This window comes from Chaetura pelagica, unplaced genomic scaffold (genome assembly GCF_000747805.2).
Source record: "Chaetura pelagica isolate M959 unplaced genomic scaffold, ChaPel_1.0 scaffold117, whole genome shotgun sequence".
Lineage (NCBI taxonomy): Eukaryota > Metazoa > Chordata > Aves > Apodiformes > Apodidae > Chaetura > Chaetura pelagica.
Window position 1 is genome coordinate 351,137 of NW_009954185.1, and position 18,493 is coordinate 369,629.

Sequence of the window (18,493 nt, forward strand, 5' to 3'; positions counted from 1 at the left end):
CAATCAAAATCCTGTACTAAGTGGGACAGTACATTATTTTATAATAAGAAACATGAAAAGAAGAGAGTGGTAAGTAAAGGAACTGCTTTTAAATACAATTTATAGAACTGTAAGATCTCAGGACATAAAAAAGCAACTCCTTGAACTCTGAATTCTACTTTCTGAAAAAGAAGCTGGCACATTTACTTTTCTAATACTAGGAATCAAAACCTATTAACATGACATGTTAGATGAAAATAATGAGTTACCTTTCCTGACAGAGGACCCACTGCTGGCCTCTTCCTTTGAGCATAACTAGAGAGTCGGTAACAGTAGTGAGGCTTACAGTAGAATTTACCTGCAGATAAAGTACAACAGGTGGTCAGCAATGAGAACACTGCAGTTTAGCACAATATAAATGTCCATTTCACTGCAACTTATTTTTCTCCTGCCATTCCCCTTGCTCCATCTAGTTGATTCACTATACATGGAGGCAAACACTATCTGAAGTTTTCACTCCAGCCCCCCTCTCTCCCCCTCCTAGCTAGGGTCCATTCCATTGGGTGCCTGACAGCCATTCAGTTTAAAATCCCATCAAACACTAAAAGCAAAGCTGTGAGGCTTGTGTGGTATCACATGCTAACAATGCGGCAGTGTGTGAGAAACAAAGAGTTCATCACATGAAAAGCTGGCAGAAGCACTTTTGGAAAAAGCAAGAATGAATACAACCAGCAGAGAAAAGGGGAAGAGAACACTGTTAACTCCCAAAAAACCATCTCTAAAAATGCACAGTGGCTACTTGTGGAAAGGACAATCAACCAACGATTCATCTATACATTTAAGACCTTTTGTGATACTACTGGCTTAGTAACACCCCAGAAGCCTACATGGGTTTTCACCAGTGACCGAACACTGCTAGGAAGCCAAAGCAACAGTAGTAATACCATAATACAAATATTAAGAATAGCAGCAAATGGATGGCACATAATTATCCTACAGTGTACAGTCGTCAGTGTATCCTGTTTGGTATATACAGCCCATAGCATCCCCTACTGCTATCTTATGCCTGCAACTTTGCTAACGCATTTCAAACTTATGTTCTGATCCTTGTCCCTTCCCCTAGTTTGCTTGGGCTGGTACTTGCACGATGCTTTGTTTTATGATGGAAAAGTGACAAACCCTACCTTCAAGAAGTCTCTGCTTAAACATTTTTTTCATATTTACTCATTCCAAAAACTGCTCTTTCAAACTTTCTGAAAAGAGCAACAGAAAAGCTCTTACATGAAAACTCTCAGACGTTGAAGCCTAAAACCAGACAGACTGCTGAATGCTGCAGAATGTTCATCAGTACAAACAGCTAGATGAATAGCAACAAATGCATATATAGCTGTTATTTTTTATCTCGAAAAAACCCAGAATGAAATACAAACTGAATTTTCACAACTACTAGATTAGAACTGCTAGGCATGTTAATAACATTTCAGAATTGATGTTCTAAGCGTGCAGAAACTCTGAGCTTTGTGTTTGCTTCATTGAGAACTATCCAACCATCAATGCATCCATAAGCTTGCTGGCAGAGGGAATCACTAAGCCTGATGGCAAAAACTGTTTCAGTCCATACAGCTGTCAGAGAAACTCCATCTGTTAATAATTCAGTTATTTGTGTATGCCCAAAATAACAGCAGTGATCAAAAAAATGCTTTCCCCCCAACTCTGATTATTGACGAAGCTGTTACTTTTAGACGCTGATTTCAAAACTGTAACTTCCCCCTTTAAACTCACTTGCCAAGTCTGCTGACCTTTAGGCCAAGTATTAATGGGTTTCCTTACTGAGAAACGGGTTTGATGATTTTAAGTTTCCTCAAGTCTTCGTGACCAAGAAAGTCCATTACTTAAAGTCATTATATAATGCATCATCAATACATAATTTTGGCTCTTTTTGCCCCTTAAGCCTAGATGGTTTTTCCACGGCCATTCTTCTATCCAATATATGCAAAAATATTTTTCCTAGCTACATGCAGTGGATGCCTATTAATTTTATAACATTTCAATCTGCAATAGAGTATTTTGGAGTTTCATCCTGTAGCATATCAGTTTATGATTTTTATTTCATCTTTGCCACATTGAGTGGGGAAAGCTATCAGTACTAACACTTTTTTCTGTTATTTTGGTTTCTACACCATTATGTCTAGAGTAAAATCCTTTCTACCTAACCTCTCACTAGCTTTACACGACTTTGCACATATTTTCTTATTGAAATAAGAGTAAAGATAAATGGTAGGTGTGGAAGATAATAAAGGCATACCTGCTGATATAAAGACACGTGTATCTGAGATACTTTCTCAGATTTTTTTCCTCAGAAAACAAGAAATTTCTGCCAGTCACTGCTCAAGCAAAGAATGCAACACATTGCTGCTCTTGAAATAATTTTTACAAGTGATGTGTGCTTTGAAATTAGTACTTTCGGTATACACACCTTGTTGATATATTGAGTTTCATCTGTCGCTATATTAAGTGTTATCTCAAGCTTCCTTTAATTCTTGTGTTAGATTCTGTTAATTGAGTCATCACAAGGGTCTAGCCTTCAACCTCTGCCTCCAAACCCTTTTAAAGCCCCCAACTTCTATTTGTTTCTTATTCTAGCAGCTGTCATTACATTAAATTAATTCATAACAGCTCAGTTATTTTCCGGTTGGCATGACCTGACCACAGGAAATCCATGTTGTTTCAACATTTTGAGAGATAATGCTTTTGGAGTAAGAGTTACTCTCTTCCCTAACTCACCAGATGATTTTTAAGCAAAAAGCAAGCTGAAATCACTAGACAGACTTCTAGGACAGTTAAGAGAACTCTGATAAAAAGGCAGTTTCTCTTACCATCTTCAGTATCGTAGGCGTACGATGACAAGCGCAGAGTTGTTGCGCAGTATTCACACTTGAAGCAACTACGGTGGAAAAACTTGCCTTCAGCACTCAGCCTTTCCATCACATAGACTCGCTTGCGGCAGAAGTAACAGACATCACTGCCTCCCAGGTTTTGGGGGAACTCCTTTTTGAGCGAACCCTAGACAGAAATAGGCATGGCTAAATTTACATGCATCCAGCCTCACCAAGACTGCACGGTCATATTTTCTCTTCATTTATGTGGATACAGGAGCATCTGGATGCTGAAGTTTTTCATACATGGATGCTGCATTTCACGGACACATTCTACAGGCTTAAACAGGACACAGAAAACTAACCTTATTGTCCAGGGAAGGTCCTAGGATGCCATGCCTACATATGTCAGGAGTAAAATTTGCTCTGTATGGAAGAGCAGGCACCAGTACTACTAATTATGACCTTGAAATAAATGACTGAAGGAAGCATATGGTGGGAACTGTAGGAAATCCCTCAAACTGCAATTCTTAGACGTACATTATCAAAATCAGTATCTCCCCCACAAAACAATGATGCAGAAGTATTCCTAGTGGACCAAACACATCTTCATAAATATGACTAGCATTTTCTCAAATGTTTATGCACACCTCTTGGATGCTGAGATTAGATTACAAATTTTGTAAGGGAAAAGAGAACAAGAGTGATGGAGAGATGGAGAAAGAGATACTAAGTCTTTCACAAAGCTCTGTCAGATTCTATCAGTGGTAGTAACAACTAGATACAATACCTCAGATCTACTTCAGATCTACTGTACATCTAATCACAAACACACATCATCTTCTGTACATGGTCTTACCAGTTCCTTCTTGTCTAGAAGGCTTTTGGGTTGCTCTTTCCTTTGAAGCTGATTGGCTATCTGCTCAGCCAATGAGCTCACTCCGCCTGTGTACATCTTTATGTACTTCTACCAGATGGATGGAATAAAACAATAGGGCAGTGAGAAAAGGAGGAAAAAAATCAAATTAAAAGAAATTACTAAAATGATAATAGGTTAGGTGGTGAAAAGGTGCAGAGAGGTCAAATCATGCCAAGACAGTGGACAATATGAAGTGACAAGCATAACAGCAAAGCTAGTGTCATCAGAAATCACCCATACAGTCCAGCATCAACTGCAACAATGGAAAAGAACACTTGCATTTTGCATTGTGCAAGTGCTCTGGAAATACTATGATGATGAAAAAAGTAAATCTTACTTTCACTTGTAGGGTATTTTGCACCTGGAAACTTCTCAAAGATGAGGCCAAACACCAGTTAAGATTTTAAGTTCCAGGTAAAATCAGCATTAGAAACAAGGATCTTTTAGAAGGCAGATAACACAATCTAATGCAACATGCTGATCACAACAGCATATTTATATGCTTAGCAACTGGAAAAATTTCATTTAGAGAACACTCAAAGTGCAGGGAGAAATTCTTATCTAAGAAGCTCACAGTGATTCTAAAATACAAATTCTTCCAATGCTAAAAACACCAAGGTTTATATGAAGAGAGATGCAAGAGCCTCGTCCAATGCATTAAAGCCAGACCTGCACGCACCTGGAACATAACTTGTCCATTCTTGAACATGGCTTTATAACTAGGTTTTTATCCATCATGGATATTGACTTGACTCCATAACTTTGGATACCTTAGTATTACAAGAAATCTAAGCAGGCTGGCTGTTACCTTAGATGGTACAAAATGAGTGTTTGCAAGCCAAGTTCAGTCACTGCTGAAGTGGAGGAAGTGTTTTTCGCAGGCAATACTTAAAACTGTTGGCAATAACTACATGGGTTAAGAAAATAATGTGGTGACACCGCTGTTAGCTCAATCACACTGCGAACGCCATGTATTTGTCTCAGAGCAGCAAGGAGCACACCAAGCAATTTTCCTTTTTCAGACTAAGCAGCATTATCATTGATTCTCAGTGAAGTCTCCCCAGTAAAGAGGGGATCATCAGATAGACACTTCAGCTTCTGGCAAGTGTAAAATACCAAGGATATCAGTATTCTGAAGAAAAGGACTGAAACTGTTTCTCAAAAAAACCCTTTTACTCATACAGCAGAACTTGTTTTAAACACAACCAATTATAAATGTGTCGTTATCAATCTTTTAGGAATGTTTAAGACCTTCATGTGTTCAGATATTAGAGCAGCAGGAAGCATCACAAAAATGAAATTCATGACAGAATAGGTGGTACTTCAGGGGAAAAAAAAAATGTAAATGGAGTGCTCAGCCATCAGAGATTATCCCTGCTACCATTTAAGTCCTAATTCCTTAAGCTCTGAGCCACTGCAGTAATGAGGGTTTATTTTCACCCAGGAAGAACTTCTACCTGACTGCTGATTCCACCCCGAAACTAAAGAGCATTCACAGTATTTATACTTGCAAGAAATAACAACATTTGTCTTTCAAAGTTTTCCAGCTTCCATATTTCTCCTCAGCTAATGTGTACACACACCTATGTGCAGAGTTACCATTCAATGTCATACATGATATCTTGACAAATATTACATAAAAAATGGTTTCCACTGGAAAAATTTTCTTCCTTTCATTCAACATTGATCTTTAATGAGCAACCATAATCATCTGGCCAAGGGTTTTCCACTTTCCTCTAAAAAAAAACACTTTTGAGGATTTTTAAACTCTCTTTAAAAATAGTTCAAGTTTCTCCATGGGAAATAAATACTTGTTTTAGCTGAACCAGGTTTCCATAAACAAGTTTTCCTTTGAAACCTTCATCCAACCTTAACTGCAGATGCTTCAGAATCTTTAAATTTCTATCAGCACACACTAAGTTCCACACTTAAAAATTGATCATATGCTAATCTTGACTCACAATACCTTTGACTATTTGGTGTGGGAAGTTCAGCTGCTGAATTTTTCATCTGGGGTTCTATGTTTCCGATTAGTTTTGCTTTTTTTCTTATACATCACATCTGGCCTAGTACCGGGTCTTTGACAAAGGACTTTATCTTTCCTCCAATGGCCAAAGCCTTCAAGATCTGAAACATTCTGCCACATTCACAAGAGCAGGCAAAGAACCCTCCCCAGGTTAAGTCAAATCAAGTTCCTGGTATTTATGTGTGGCAACTGCAACTAGTTCAAATTCTCAGTGATTTTTCAGAAAGCCAAAGTACTTTTTATTTCACACTGTCCATTAAATATAAACGTACAAACACATTCTGTAGTTTGGCCCAAGGTCTCAAAAAAACAAAGCAGCAAGCAAAACAAGAAAGCCTTACTGCAAAGCCAGAAGGACCATCAGTGCTCAAAAAAACTGACTTGAGTGTGAGATGTACCACAAGGTTACACATATTTAGTGTCCAACTGCTTTATGGCTGCCATGAATCCAGCTACACCACAGGTTGCCTCTGGCTTCTCACTTGTGCACACAGAATATGCACACAGACATCGCATTCTGCAGGTGAAGCACTGCAAGCCCAACCACCTCCTGTGGTGTGTCCTCAGCTGGTGGGACTGGGGTGCAGCAAGCAAACACAGCTGAGTGCACCTTGCAATGCTCAGGCTAGTGCTACCTGTCGAAGAGAGTCAGCTGAAGGTGAAGAAGGGCGATTAGAAGAACGGAGGCTAAGGGAGAGCTCCCACTGGTCAACAAAGAATCGGCGAGACGGTTCAGTCTCAGGCTAAAAAATAAAATAAAAGTCAAAACAATCATACATAGCTACAGAGAGAAGAGAGGAGAAAACAGAAAAAAACCTCAAGCCCTTTTGCCCATCATCAAGAAAAATTTCTTAAGGTCTCTTGTATGAAAGCTTGGAGGAAAATGTACAGTGTATCTTCACTTTCTACTAGTGAGGTAGAGTAAGTTACTCTAAATTTTACTCTTTACTAGTAAAGAGTAAAAAAACCTAGTAAAATTCTTTACTAGGTTTTAAGTTATTTAGGACCAGTTTAAGTTATTTGGAAGCAGTTACCCACTTCCACTGACATCTAACCTCCTGTAACCCAATTAACTAAGCCACTGGCAAAGATATCAAATCAATTTCCTCTGCTTCTTCTATATCTCCTGTTGTTCTGTATCACTTCTCTGAGACACTGAGATTACATTTCAGGCCATGTAAGACCTCCTCTGTGTCTTCACTACATAAACCAAAAGCCTGTTCTCCTTGGGGATGGAAGAGAAATAAATTAACTTGTATGCACTGCCAGAAATTAGCAGTAAATTTCCAACCTACAACTTACTGTAAGCAGATTAGAAACATCATGCTAGAAGTAATGAGACAATACAAAATGATCTCCTCTTCTTGCTTATCAAATGGCAAATAATAAATCCCAACCTGAGAATCTGCACCCTCCTGAGGCTCGTTCCTTACAGAAGAACCCAAAATTTGGTCTTCCAACATACCCCTATCATTATGTCTATGGCTCATTATGTCTGTATCTCAAGGAACACTTCACATAAATAGGAAAAAAAATAAATACTATCAGACAAATAGAGCTGATAGAAACTGTATATTCCTAGAAATTATAATCTGGAAAGAAAAATTATGCCAATTCCAAATATTTGACACTTTCACAAGAAAAATATGGGTTTTGTTATAAAAAGGAAGAATAGATGTCATGTAAACATCTATTTTTAGCCACTTAGAACAGTCTAGACTCAAGATGAAATCTACCAGACAAAATACAAAATAGCTTGATTTTCACAATTTCCCCAATTTAAACAACTATAACTGTTTATTTATACACATATTTTTTGTGTATATATATCTGTGTATATATTATTCTGTATTTAAGACCAACAACACTGAATCAAATTTATTTTCTGAAAGTGTCTGTCTTTGCTAAGCTTTCTTTCTCTTATTACTCTGGTTTTCTTGTTTTCTTCTCTTAAATCCCGCATCATAATCTACCACTGCCTGCAGTGTTCCAACATCTGTTTCCTCTTTTTCCTCTCTGCCCTACCCACTTTATCCTTTCCACTACTTTGTTCTCTTTCCCCTCTACATTTTCTCTCCTCCTTAATTCTGCACAACAGAAATTACAGAGCTTGAAAAATAATTTATATCTTTACATTGTAATGCTGTTAATCTTTTCCACCCTCAAAAGCAGCTTAAAAGTGCTAGAGAGCAATACAAAAGTAGGAGTAAGATGCTTTGGTCTGGGTGTTCTTTATCATCATTTCAACTGTGTAAGGAAACACAAAAGAACATGATGTTCTTGGATCATGCCTGAGATCTTCAGTTCTGTCACCCATTAACAAACTCATGTATGTTGAAATTAGTCATCTTACCCAGTCTTTCAAGATTTCTTCTATGTCCCCAAATTCTATTTCAAATCCCATCAAAGGTTCACTCTTCCATCCATGAAAACAGCTTCACTGACAATTATCAGCAAAGACACCATCCCCAAAAGAACAGCAATGGAAAGTGACCTAAATGTTACACATTTCCTTTTGACCTGGCTTGGAAGAAGTTATGCTCACAAGGAAAACTTTTGGGACTGTTTAGACTCCGGCCCAAGAAGCACACTTGATTTTGGATGGCTAGTGCAAAATAATAAGTTATGAAGCAAATCACTTATGTAGATGGTGTTTACCAAGAGCACCCTCCAGTTTTCAAATGCTGTTGAAGACAACTGAAAACAGAGATAGGGGCAAGCAACTAGAAACTCAAGAAACTGCTGTTCAAACTGGCATGCTCCCATATGCCAAAGATGATATACTGGAGAGCAAACTGAGCACAAATGTGTATACTGGAATCAAAGAAAATCTGCATAAGCTGCTAAGTCTACTGTTGGAAGTAAGCATACAGGAAGTACAGACACAAAACTAGTACTTCAGGGCCAGGAATCATGCTTGAAAAATGTTGCTTCCAGAAGCAAGTAAAACTTGTGAGCAACTGACTGATAAACAACCACTATGAAATAATTTTACCTGGAATGCAGCTTATTTCAGCATGTAGAAGCTTGGAGGCTGTTTTTTACCTTAATGTTTCTATTGTGTTGGAGGCTAGTTTTTACCTTAATGTTTATACTGTATTTTGAGAAACAAACGTTGCCATTCATCAAACAAAGAAACAGGTAAGAACTGGCAAGTAGGATAAAAATACTACACAAAATAGACTTCACTGTGTGTTTTTAACCACATGACTGTATAGAAATGGTCATTGCATTTTGGTGAATTTGTCTGTTCCTCTGACCGCAGGTGTCACTGGTACCCAGAATCCTGCACTGATACAGGACAGCAGATAGGCAGGGCTTTAGTCACCTGTTGCCTCACTGAAGGTCTGGACTCCAGAAGGGCAGCCAGTTGACATGCCCTCTGCTCAACATTCTCAGGCACTTGGTCATCAGAACATAAACGAGGAAATCTCTGTGAGATGAGGAAGGAGGGAGGAAGTAAGCAAACCAGCAAGAAAAAACCCCAAAAGGAACAGACACTGAAATGCCAAAGGTATGAAATTCACATGCAGAACAATTAGAGGAGCTCCCATGTGAAGACTGTTATTTTCAGTAAACAGAAATTATTTCCACTGTCTACTGCTCAATTAAGTTCTAAGTTTTGACCCTTAAGGCCAAGAAAATGTAATTGAGTTAGTCATTATTAACAACTGTCCAACCTAGGACTGCTGCAGCAAAACCAAACAAGCGTGTGGCCTCTCTCTCTGGCATTACCATCCAAAACCAAACCAAAACATGACTGTATCATGTGAAGGAGCTTATCTATGAACTTATCTCACTATAGTTCCTGATTCTCAGGGATTTCCTTCACACATCTAAATCTCCACATCCTTATGTTTCTCTAATTTTGTGCACAGAAACACATTTTTTAGGGTAATGTACATCAGTTCTCCTAAAGAATGAGTTTATTTCCACTGATACATGAAAAGCGAATGCTGCCCTTACCAAAGGGGTAAGGATGTTTAATGAGACTAGCTGGCTGAAACAAAGCACAGCAAAATCAAACTACCACGGAAGCTGCCAGTTCGACTTCTGCAACTTCAGTGCCATACTTGGTCTTACTGCACTGTCATGTCAACACATCTCAGACACAATATTTGACACTTCTGCTATTCTGGTCTTTCTTATCAATCTTCTGTTGTGCGACATTCTTAGTCAAATAGAAAAGAGACCTGACTTGCGGCCTGATCTACAGGTCAGAAGAAGAACTTGCACTTTCACACAACTTTCAGCCTATTTGTTTGTCAAGTTCAAAAGTAAATGGACCAGGGACTAATAATGTGTGCATAAAGAAACTTCAGGTTTGATCTGTCAAGCAAGACAGGGTGCTGCTTGGTAAACAGATTGTTAACTGTCCTCCAAAATGGAGCTGAGTTCACATCTAACTTACAAGAAACACTTTTCCCAGTCAGTTGTATTAATAATTCAAACTACTTTCAGCTCCACCTACTCCTTCCTACTAGATCATTTCCACTAAAACTAGGGCCTATTATAAAGCTGTGGGCTTCTGTGTCACTGCAGACACACACTTATTCATCTTCTACTGCATGTCATGAAACATTAAGCCCACAAAAGTCTTTTGTTAGAACACATTCTGAAAGTTGCAACAGTTTATAGCTGGCTACCACTTATGACTTAATTCATTCAAAGTCTTTACTGGAATGTCAATTAACTTGTCAATATGAATTCAAATCAACAAATTATTCTGAGTGCCTATCTTTTTTTTCCCCATGCTTCTGTATAATATTGAGCCATTCAGACAGACTGCTGAATATTTCATTGTTAGGATGGTTTCAAAGTCTCTATGTTAATAATGCCTCATCATTTTTCCTTTTACTTTGGCCTGTAGGAGGCAGGATGGAATGCCAGTTGTTTAACCATCCAGAAAGCAAGCAGTAGAAACAATGCAACCATGTTCGCATGAATTAGCGTGCCACATAAAACTCTTCTTGTTCTGCTACAGCCACAGCATACTTCAGTAAAGAGGTGTAAGAGAAAAAGAAGAATGGGAAGAGCTTAAGTGCTAGGTCTACTGCAAAATAAAGCATATAGCAAACTGTTGATGAAGGCTTGTTATGCATTTATGTGGGTATCACACAGAAATAATCACTCCTGATCGACTCTCAGCAGTTCCAGCGTGTTAACAGCAGCGTTAGGATAAGTGCATTTCACTACCCAGTACATTTGCTCTCTGTATTACAAACATCCATGGTAGCCTTGTGTCATCAGCATCCATGCCATTTGTTCATGCTCTTTACCCTTTCCTGTCTGGGACTCTGCTCCCCGAGATAGTCAGCACCAGGTTCCCTGTTTCTCTGCAGACAAAAATTATGAGCTTAACAACCACAGACCAACTTTTCCTAGTCAATATACACTTAATCTGATTTTTCTTATGATGCAGGCAGAAAAGAGCCCATAATGATAGCACAACAGTTAATGAAGTAGAATATTCTAAAACTGGCATTAACCACTTGGATCCTGCAGGGAAATTAAATAAAAAATAAATCTGCATATATTCATATTAGGTCAGTGAACCACAATATAGTACCATGATGTGATGATATTAGTATGGTAAAGATGGCAATATAACACTCAATATAACCCATACTGTGATGTTAATTCAAAAGAAGGAAATAGAAAGTTTAAAAGAAGTGGCAAGAATGAATGCAATAAAAGTGTAAAGGTAGAGATTTTAAAACACATCAGTATAGCAAGGACATAGATCCATTTGACTCACTATGAGGCCTGGGCCAAGACTATTTCAGGAAAAGAAACATTCCTAATGAAAAAAGAATGTCTCCAAAAAAGCAGATCCCTCTCAACTAAGTCTAACAAATCAGTTCTGTGGCACAGGAGGTAAAAATTCCTCAGAGTTGAAAAGAAACAGCCAAAATATTTATTTTAATTATTTGTTTGAGCAAGATGCCCTAGAGGACACAACATAGAAAATAATCAAAGTACACTTGGACCCAACAGCAGTTGGCTCTCATTACTGAACTCAGCAACCAACAAGACACAGGGCAAACACTTGGAGAAGCTAGGGGGGAAAACACAGAACTAAGGGGTCTTAGTGACTGAGAGCAAATTTCTCTTAATTGAAAATCAGTCCCACATCACAGATCAAAAAGTAAAACTCTGCATTTAACTGCAATAATTTCTCTTTTAGGAACTCTATCTGTATCTATTAGTTTCTCCATCTATTTTTCTTGGGGAGAACTTTCCTTTTCTCTCACAAACCACATGCCAGGGAACTAACTTGTTTGTTGGGACGGTTTTAAGTCAGATCAGTAAGCAGACCTGACTCATCTTCCAAACGCAGACACCAGAGAGGCAGGGGAGAATGCGTGCTGCCGAGGCTGACAACAAGTAGACCAGATTAAAAGTAACATGTAACAACACCCTGAGAAATCACAGCAGTAAGGCAAGTCAAACTTTATGTCTGAGAGTAAGTCTGGTCTACTCTACCATAAGCTAACATGCCTTTCCAGAGTTTACAGGTACAGAAGTGTTCGGCAAAGAAACATTTGCCACCTTTGGGAAAATGTATCTGTACTATACCTATTTAAAGTTATGGGAGGCCTAGGAACTACAGTTGCTCTTTTATCACCTCAAGGTGAGGTCAGCATTGACCAGAGAAGAGTAATTTATTACTGCAAGACAACCAAACAAAGAAATTTTAATAGATACAACTCAAAGAAGTATGACAACCATAAACCATATACAACGAGACACAAATACTAAAAGATTTCAGGTAATATTTAACTAGAAGGACAAACACGTGCACAAACATCTGGATGCACATTTATACATTGTATTCAGAACAGCTCTCACTGCTCCAAATTCAAACTCAGACTGAACAGAAACTCTTGTGAGACAAAGGCTGTGTGGGGTAAACAGAGACACTGGAATGTGCAGGCCACTACAATACTATAAAAAGGCAGTTTATATAAGTAGTCCTGAAAGACATGAATACATGGGTAAATTTTCATTCCCACTTGCTTAAATGAAGAGTGGGAGATGGAGATAAGTCTAATTTTCTTTCCCTGCACTACTCCAAACATTTATTTTCTATTTTCCTGCGACTCAAAACTGGTAAAGGCTACTGTAATTGCAAGTAAAGTCTCAGAGTCACTAGTGCATCAGATAACCATAGTGATCATACTTCTGGTGTGTTAAGGCAAATATGTGTTTCTAATCTAAGAGGTTGAAGAAGCCCTATCACCATCTGAAAAAAAGAAAATTGGAAATGCATTTATAAATGGGATATCCTGTAACAGATCTAGGCACTTGTACAAGCAGTAATGAAGAGAGAGGGACAGAGCATGCAGAAGGAATCACCTGCTGCCTGGGATACGGTGGAGAGGAAGGTGGAGTGGAAGAAGAGAGCATGATCACTTTTTTGGGGCAGGTCCGAGAACGTTCCTTATTTCTCAGCTTTTTTTTTAAAACAGAAAAAGAAAAAAAATCATAATAATGGTAGGGAAGAGATAACATCACCATTGGTTATGTGAGATAGGCCAGAACACACAAACAGAGAGATTGTGATCCTAAGCTCATGAATGACCAAAGCCACACTTTATCTGAAGCTAAAGACTAAAGTTTTTCACCCATAGCCACACAATCTCATGTCCTTTTGACAGATACCTCTAGGGGCCTCCAACATACAGCAACCATCATTCGAGTTTCTGACTCAAAAGTCTTACAATCAGTGAAGGTATAACTTGGAACTCTCCACAGCACAGCTAGACTGCTCTCTTTGCTTCATGAAAAATTACTTCCTGTTGCACCTTGCAGTGCTTAAAGATATCCATGCTGTTCACCTAATTACTCTTTCTTGCAGTTCCTTAGCAATACAACTCAAGTCACAGTGCTCTGTTGTCAGCTTCAAATACCTCCTTTTTAACTTACAGATACTTGACCATCTCAGGCACGTTAAACTGTACTTCATCATTCTAGAACAGAAATGCAGCTGTTTTATATCTAAAATGTGGTCATATATAATAATTTCAGTATTACACAATGCATACATGTCCTCATTTCAATATGCCAGAAAACATGCCTTTCTAGTTCTGTACCTCCTTACTAAATACAATCTTTTCTCCACCACTTCTTGACTATTAGCTTATCTTCTGCCTGATTTTTCCTTTTCTTTTGAGTTCTCATCAGAGAATATGTAGAAACTGCTGCATTGTGAAAAAAAATACTGCATATCCAAAGCCACTGTTAAGATTTCCTCCAAAGAAACAGCATGCTCTTTAAAGACATTACAGATGTTACTTATTATCTTTACAGCTGAGCTGGCACTAACACCTGTTGGGGCATTCTCTTTCCTTTCAGAAAAAAAAATAATAAAAAAGCGCAACTCTTTAATTCAAACAGATGCTAGAGCACATGACTCCGCAATGAAGTGGATAAGGAACACATATGCTGTTTCAGAAGGGTCAGCTGTGAAAGGGTGACAACATTTTCAACAACTACAGGTATTCATGGACTTCCATCTGATGATGGCCAAGTTGGATTTCAAATTTAAACATTTTCACAAACTTGTGGTTTTTTTCCATGGCAGATCTCAGAATATAACATTATAGAGGTATATGAAGAGCACACATTCACTCCTCCAGTAAGATACATTTCTGAGCACGCAAAGACAAAGATGGCTATAGAAAAAAAGACAAAACAATGGATCAAAATAAGAAAATAGGTAGGAAAAACATTTTCATAAACCACTGGTAGTTTAAGTTCTTGTCTGTTAAGATCTCAGCTCCTGCTGACTGTGGTAATCTCAGTCATTCTGTAATTTCAGAAACCACGCTTCCAACTGAATTACTGAGAAGTTTGTACGGCTGCACCTTTATTTTATGTCAGAGGACCATCTCAAAAGAACAAGTATCAGACATCCAGAGGCAGAAAAGATTTGCACCAGAAGAAACGTGATCTCCACCTTACAAACACCTTTGCACACATCAGTGATTTTATCTTGTTTATCAGACACATACCTTGTTGCTGTTTGGAGACTTATGAAACTACAGCAGAAAACTGCTGAAGGCCATAAGCTGAGAGTCTGGAAAGCCAGGAAAAAACTCAGTTTAAAATGCTTGTCTCCCACACCATACCCAGTCAGTTCCTCTTCTGGACAGGCTACATGGCTTTTCAATGGCTTCATGATCCCTGATGAGATGCTCTTTCCCAAAAGCAGCCAAAATGGCTTGGAAAGCAATGGAAGATATTTCTACAAGCAGGTGTTCATTTAAGGTGATAACCACCACACCATGAAGCACTTTTTTTTTTTTTTAAAGAGATATTGCCATCACATTAAAAACTGCACACATTTCCACTGTGCATGTACACTTAACAAGATCTTTATGCATTACTAGCTGCTGCCGAGGTACACATCCATTGCGATTTTGACAACACCAATCAACATTCAAAGTGTAGAACAAAGGAGCCCTTGTAATTCAATTCATGGGGAAAACAGGCCAAACGAACAGCAGATCAGTGAGGTTCTTAAACCTGCTTGATCTTTTGAAGACTTTCCCTTTCCAAGGGAGACAGCATTAAAGAACTTTGTGACTGAAGTAAAAACGGCTTCAGAAAACGTTCTGCCAGGATTTCACCCTTTGTAGGGATCCTGTCTTAGCAAGTCACCCCTACCCCCACCTATAGAACAGAGAAAGTCTGTCCTTACAAACTCATTGAAACTGCTGGCCTCATAAATCTTAACTCCAGGGCAAAGTAAGATTCTAGTCTGGTAAGTAAGTACAGCTAAGGAAGTCCATGAGACAAGACACTGGCAGGTAACAGCCCAAAGCAGATGTAAATTTTCCATCAAAACTGGGGTCCAACCCAGATGACACCCTTTGAATCTGTAGTTTCTCCTCTGAAATTACTTCCAAGCTTTTGCAGCATAGACTTTCCAAGACGTAGGACCAAACCAATCAAACACAATACATCTTGACCTCATTCTACCTAACAGCAAGAACATTAGACAACCTGTGGTTTCCCTGAATAACATGTAACCACTTTGTCCCCTTAGGAACTGCTTCGTTCCTCTTAAAAGGGCTCTTCTGTAGATGGTATTTGCTATTTAACCTATCTTCTACGCACTCACTGACAGAAGTTTCTGCTCATGAACTCTGACACCTGTGCCAAACAAGACAAGACCTTTCCCATAGCTTTGTAAACTAATCCTTTACAGTATCTCCAGTAACATGTACTGGCACTCTGCACCAACTCTACTGTTGGCATCCTGTGGCCCAAGAAACAGCTTTGCAGCTAAGGTGCCCAGTGTCACAGTAGAAAGCTGTTTCAGCACAGTTTCCAGCACATGGTCTCACAGCCATCAGCTTCTGCATGAGCAAGCAACCAGAATTAGGAATCTCAGCAGCCAGCTGAAGCACTGCTTTAGCAACAACTTCCTGCAGAATGGATTTCTGTCCAAGCTTGGCAAAGCTGATTGCTTGGCTCAGTGGATGGCCTCCTGCCTCGCCTGATCTCTAATCAGTCAAGAATAAATGATTCTACCTACTCCCATAGCATTGAATGATGACAACTGAAGTTCTTCATTTCCCTAGGCAAGGAATAAGGAGTCTTTGGAACAGGGACCATATCAATTATTTCCTTGATCCTACTGTACCCTGCAGATTTTGTATCCTTGACACCCAGTTTTATTCTACTCCATTAACTGTCAGATGAAAAGCACAACAAAATCCAGCATGAAACCTGCACCCAAGAACCAAACATCTTCTGTTGGTGCAGTGAAGTCTATCAAGGAAAGATCACCTCCAAATGTAATCTTGAGGGGAAATCATCCTCACAAGGCAATCAGTGTCCATGTTGAATAAAACAATATAAGTCCTCTGGAAGTACAATTGTTATAGGAAGATTTTTCAAAGATCTGCCCTACACTGCTGCCTACACGGAGATGCTATCAATGTGGAATGAGACCAAAAGTGGATTTTTTTCTCACCTTTTTTTTTTTTTTTAAATCACTAGTGCAAGCCAAAACAAGAACAAAACCAACAACAAACTTCTCCCTGGTGGAACAAAGTCCTCATCATAAAAGCAGGAAACAGAACTTTGTCCTTTTTTTGAATAACTACAGAAGGATGACAATAAAAACTTTTGTGTTCCACTGTAAAGGCTTAATTATAAAGCCTTCATGAAGTTTCAATAGCAAGTTCAAATGCAAATCTGAAGGCTCCAGGGATGTGACCTGCTCCAAGTGCTAAAACACATATCTTCAACCCTCTGAACTGGCGGCGGGGGGAAGGGGTTTAACATAAGCAGTGCTCTTCAACTGACTTAATAATTTACAGCCTTATTATGCTCTTCTACATCAGTTCTTTGGATTTCCCCCCAAGTATTCGTAAAAAATGAAATTTGCCTTAATTATGGATGATGTGTTCACCTGAAAGTGCTCAGTAGCCTACAAAGACAAGAAAGAATGTAGAAGAAAAAAAAACAGTCAGGAAACCTAAACATAATGTTGACCAATTTTTAAGACACTCTTTTGACAGTCCTACTGATAATTCCCCCTGATTTAGGTCTTCTTTCTTGAAGAGAAATCTTTTAGATCATGGCACTGGTTGTGACATGCAGCACTAATTGTGTTGGATGCCTTGAACAAGAAGTTCACCATGAAATGATAAACATGCAGAACAGGGAATTTCCAAACTAGTATTGTCTTCCTCCTCTTGACTCCAAAACATGCTCTGATTAAACTGCAACCAGAAAGAAGCAGGTGATTCTCCAAATTGAAATCTGCCAGAAAAATACATCTCAGCACTTTCAGAAACATGAGGAGGCTATCTGCACAGGGAAACAGTGGAAGCAGAGGAAGCCAGTGAGATAAGTATCTCTATCTGCCTGAAAAGATTGTCTGTCAGAAGTCTTGCTTTTGAAAGTTCACTGCTGAAAGAAAAACACCGGCAATGACACGGGGCCAAAAGACACAAGAGAAAATAAAATTTGATACCTGCTGATTTTTCTGCTGTTGAACCCTATTCTGACCCCGTCCAGGGCAGAAAACCTAAAATGTATTTAATTCGCAGAAAAAATACAGGAATCTGCAATGCAATGAATGTGAGAAGTTAGCATGGTCAGCTATGCTTGCCATAAGGAAAAGGAAACCACATTCAAGTCTCCCACAACTGCAGAACACATAAGATTTCACATGTGAATAGCAAAACTGATAACCAGTTGTATTGTTTATACCAAGGAAGAGCTTTAATATCATGGATGGTGAGACACCTTTAACTTTGCTGGTTTTGAAAAAAATAGAAATACTCCAGACGATACAATGTCTACACTAGGTTGTATCTGTAGGCAAGGTTCCTGCTAAAACATCCACTGAAACCCTGAGAAGTTGAAAATAGCATAAGATGGCAAGAAAAATATTACTAAGTCCTGTTGAAACATTAAACCATTAAACCAAAAGCAGCTGTTGATTTTATCAATTAAAAGTTAAATTAATTAAAATAATGGACTCACATAAGGCACTAGAAAAGCCTGGCTTAAAAACATGACAGTGATGGCTGGTGTTGGGTGCAGGCAATGCATTGTATTAATAATCAGTTTCTTTACCTGTTTCCACTGGGGTATGGGAGCAAGACGGCCCTGCTCTCGTCTGCTGGATGGTTGGTTGTGAACACGTTCTTGGTAAGGCAGGACAGA

At 38.7% G+C, this 18,493-nt stretch overlaps 1 protein-coding gene across 2 annotated transcripts in view; it reads right to left on the bottom strand.

Moving 5' to 3' along the window:
• Positions 1-18,493, bottom strand: part of MICAL3 (microtubule associated monooxygenase, calponin and LIM domain containing 3) — a 102,809-nt gene that overhangs the window by 64,382 nt on the left and 19,934 nt on the right. Inside the window, exons 16-18 of one of the 2 annotated variants that reach the window (XM_010002924.1) lie at positions 18,404-18,493; positions 2,856-3,042; positions 249-337 (exon numbers count right to left, since the gene is read on the bottom strand). The exon at positions 18,404-18,493 is cut by the window's right edge and continues 3 nt beyond it. In XM_010002924.1, coding sequence (XP_010001226.1) covers positions 249-337; positions 2,856-3,042; positions 18,404-18,493 — 366 coding nt within the window. The remainder of the gene's footprint in view (positions 1-248; positions 338-2,855; positions 3,043-18,403) is intronic. The other variant, XM_010002923.1, reaches the window with a different exon arrangement.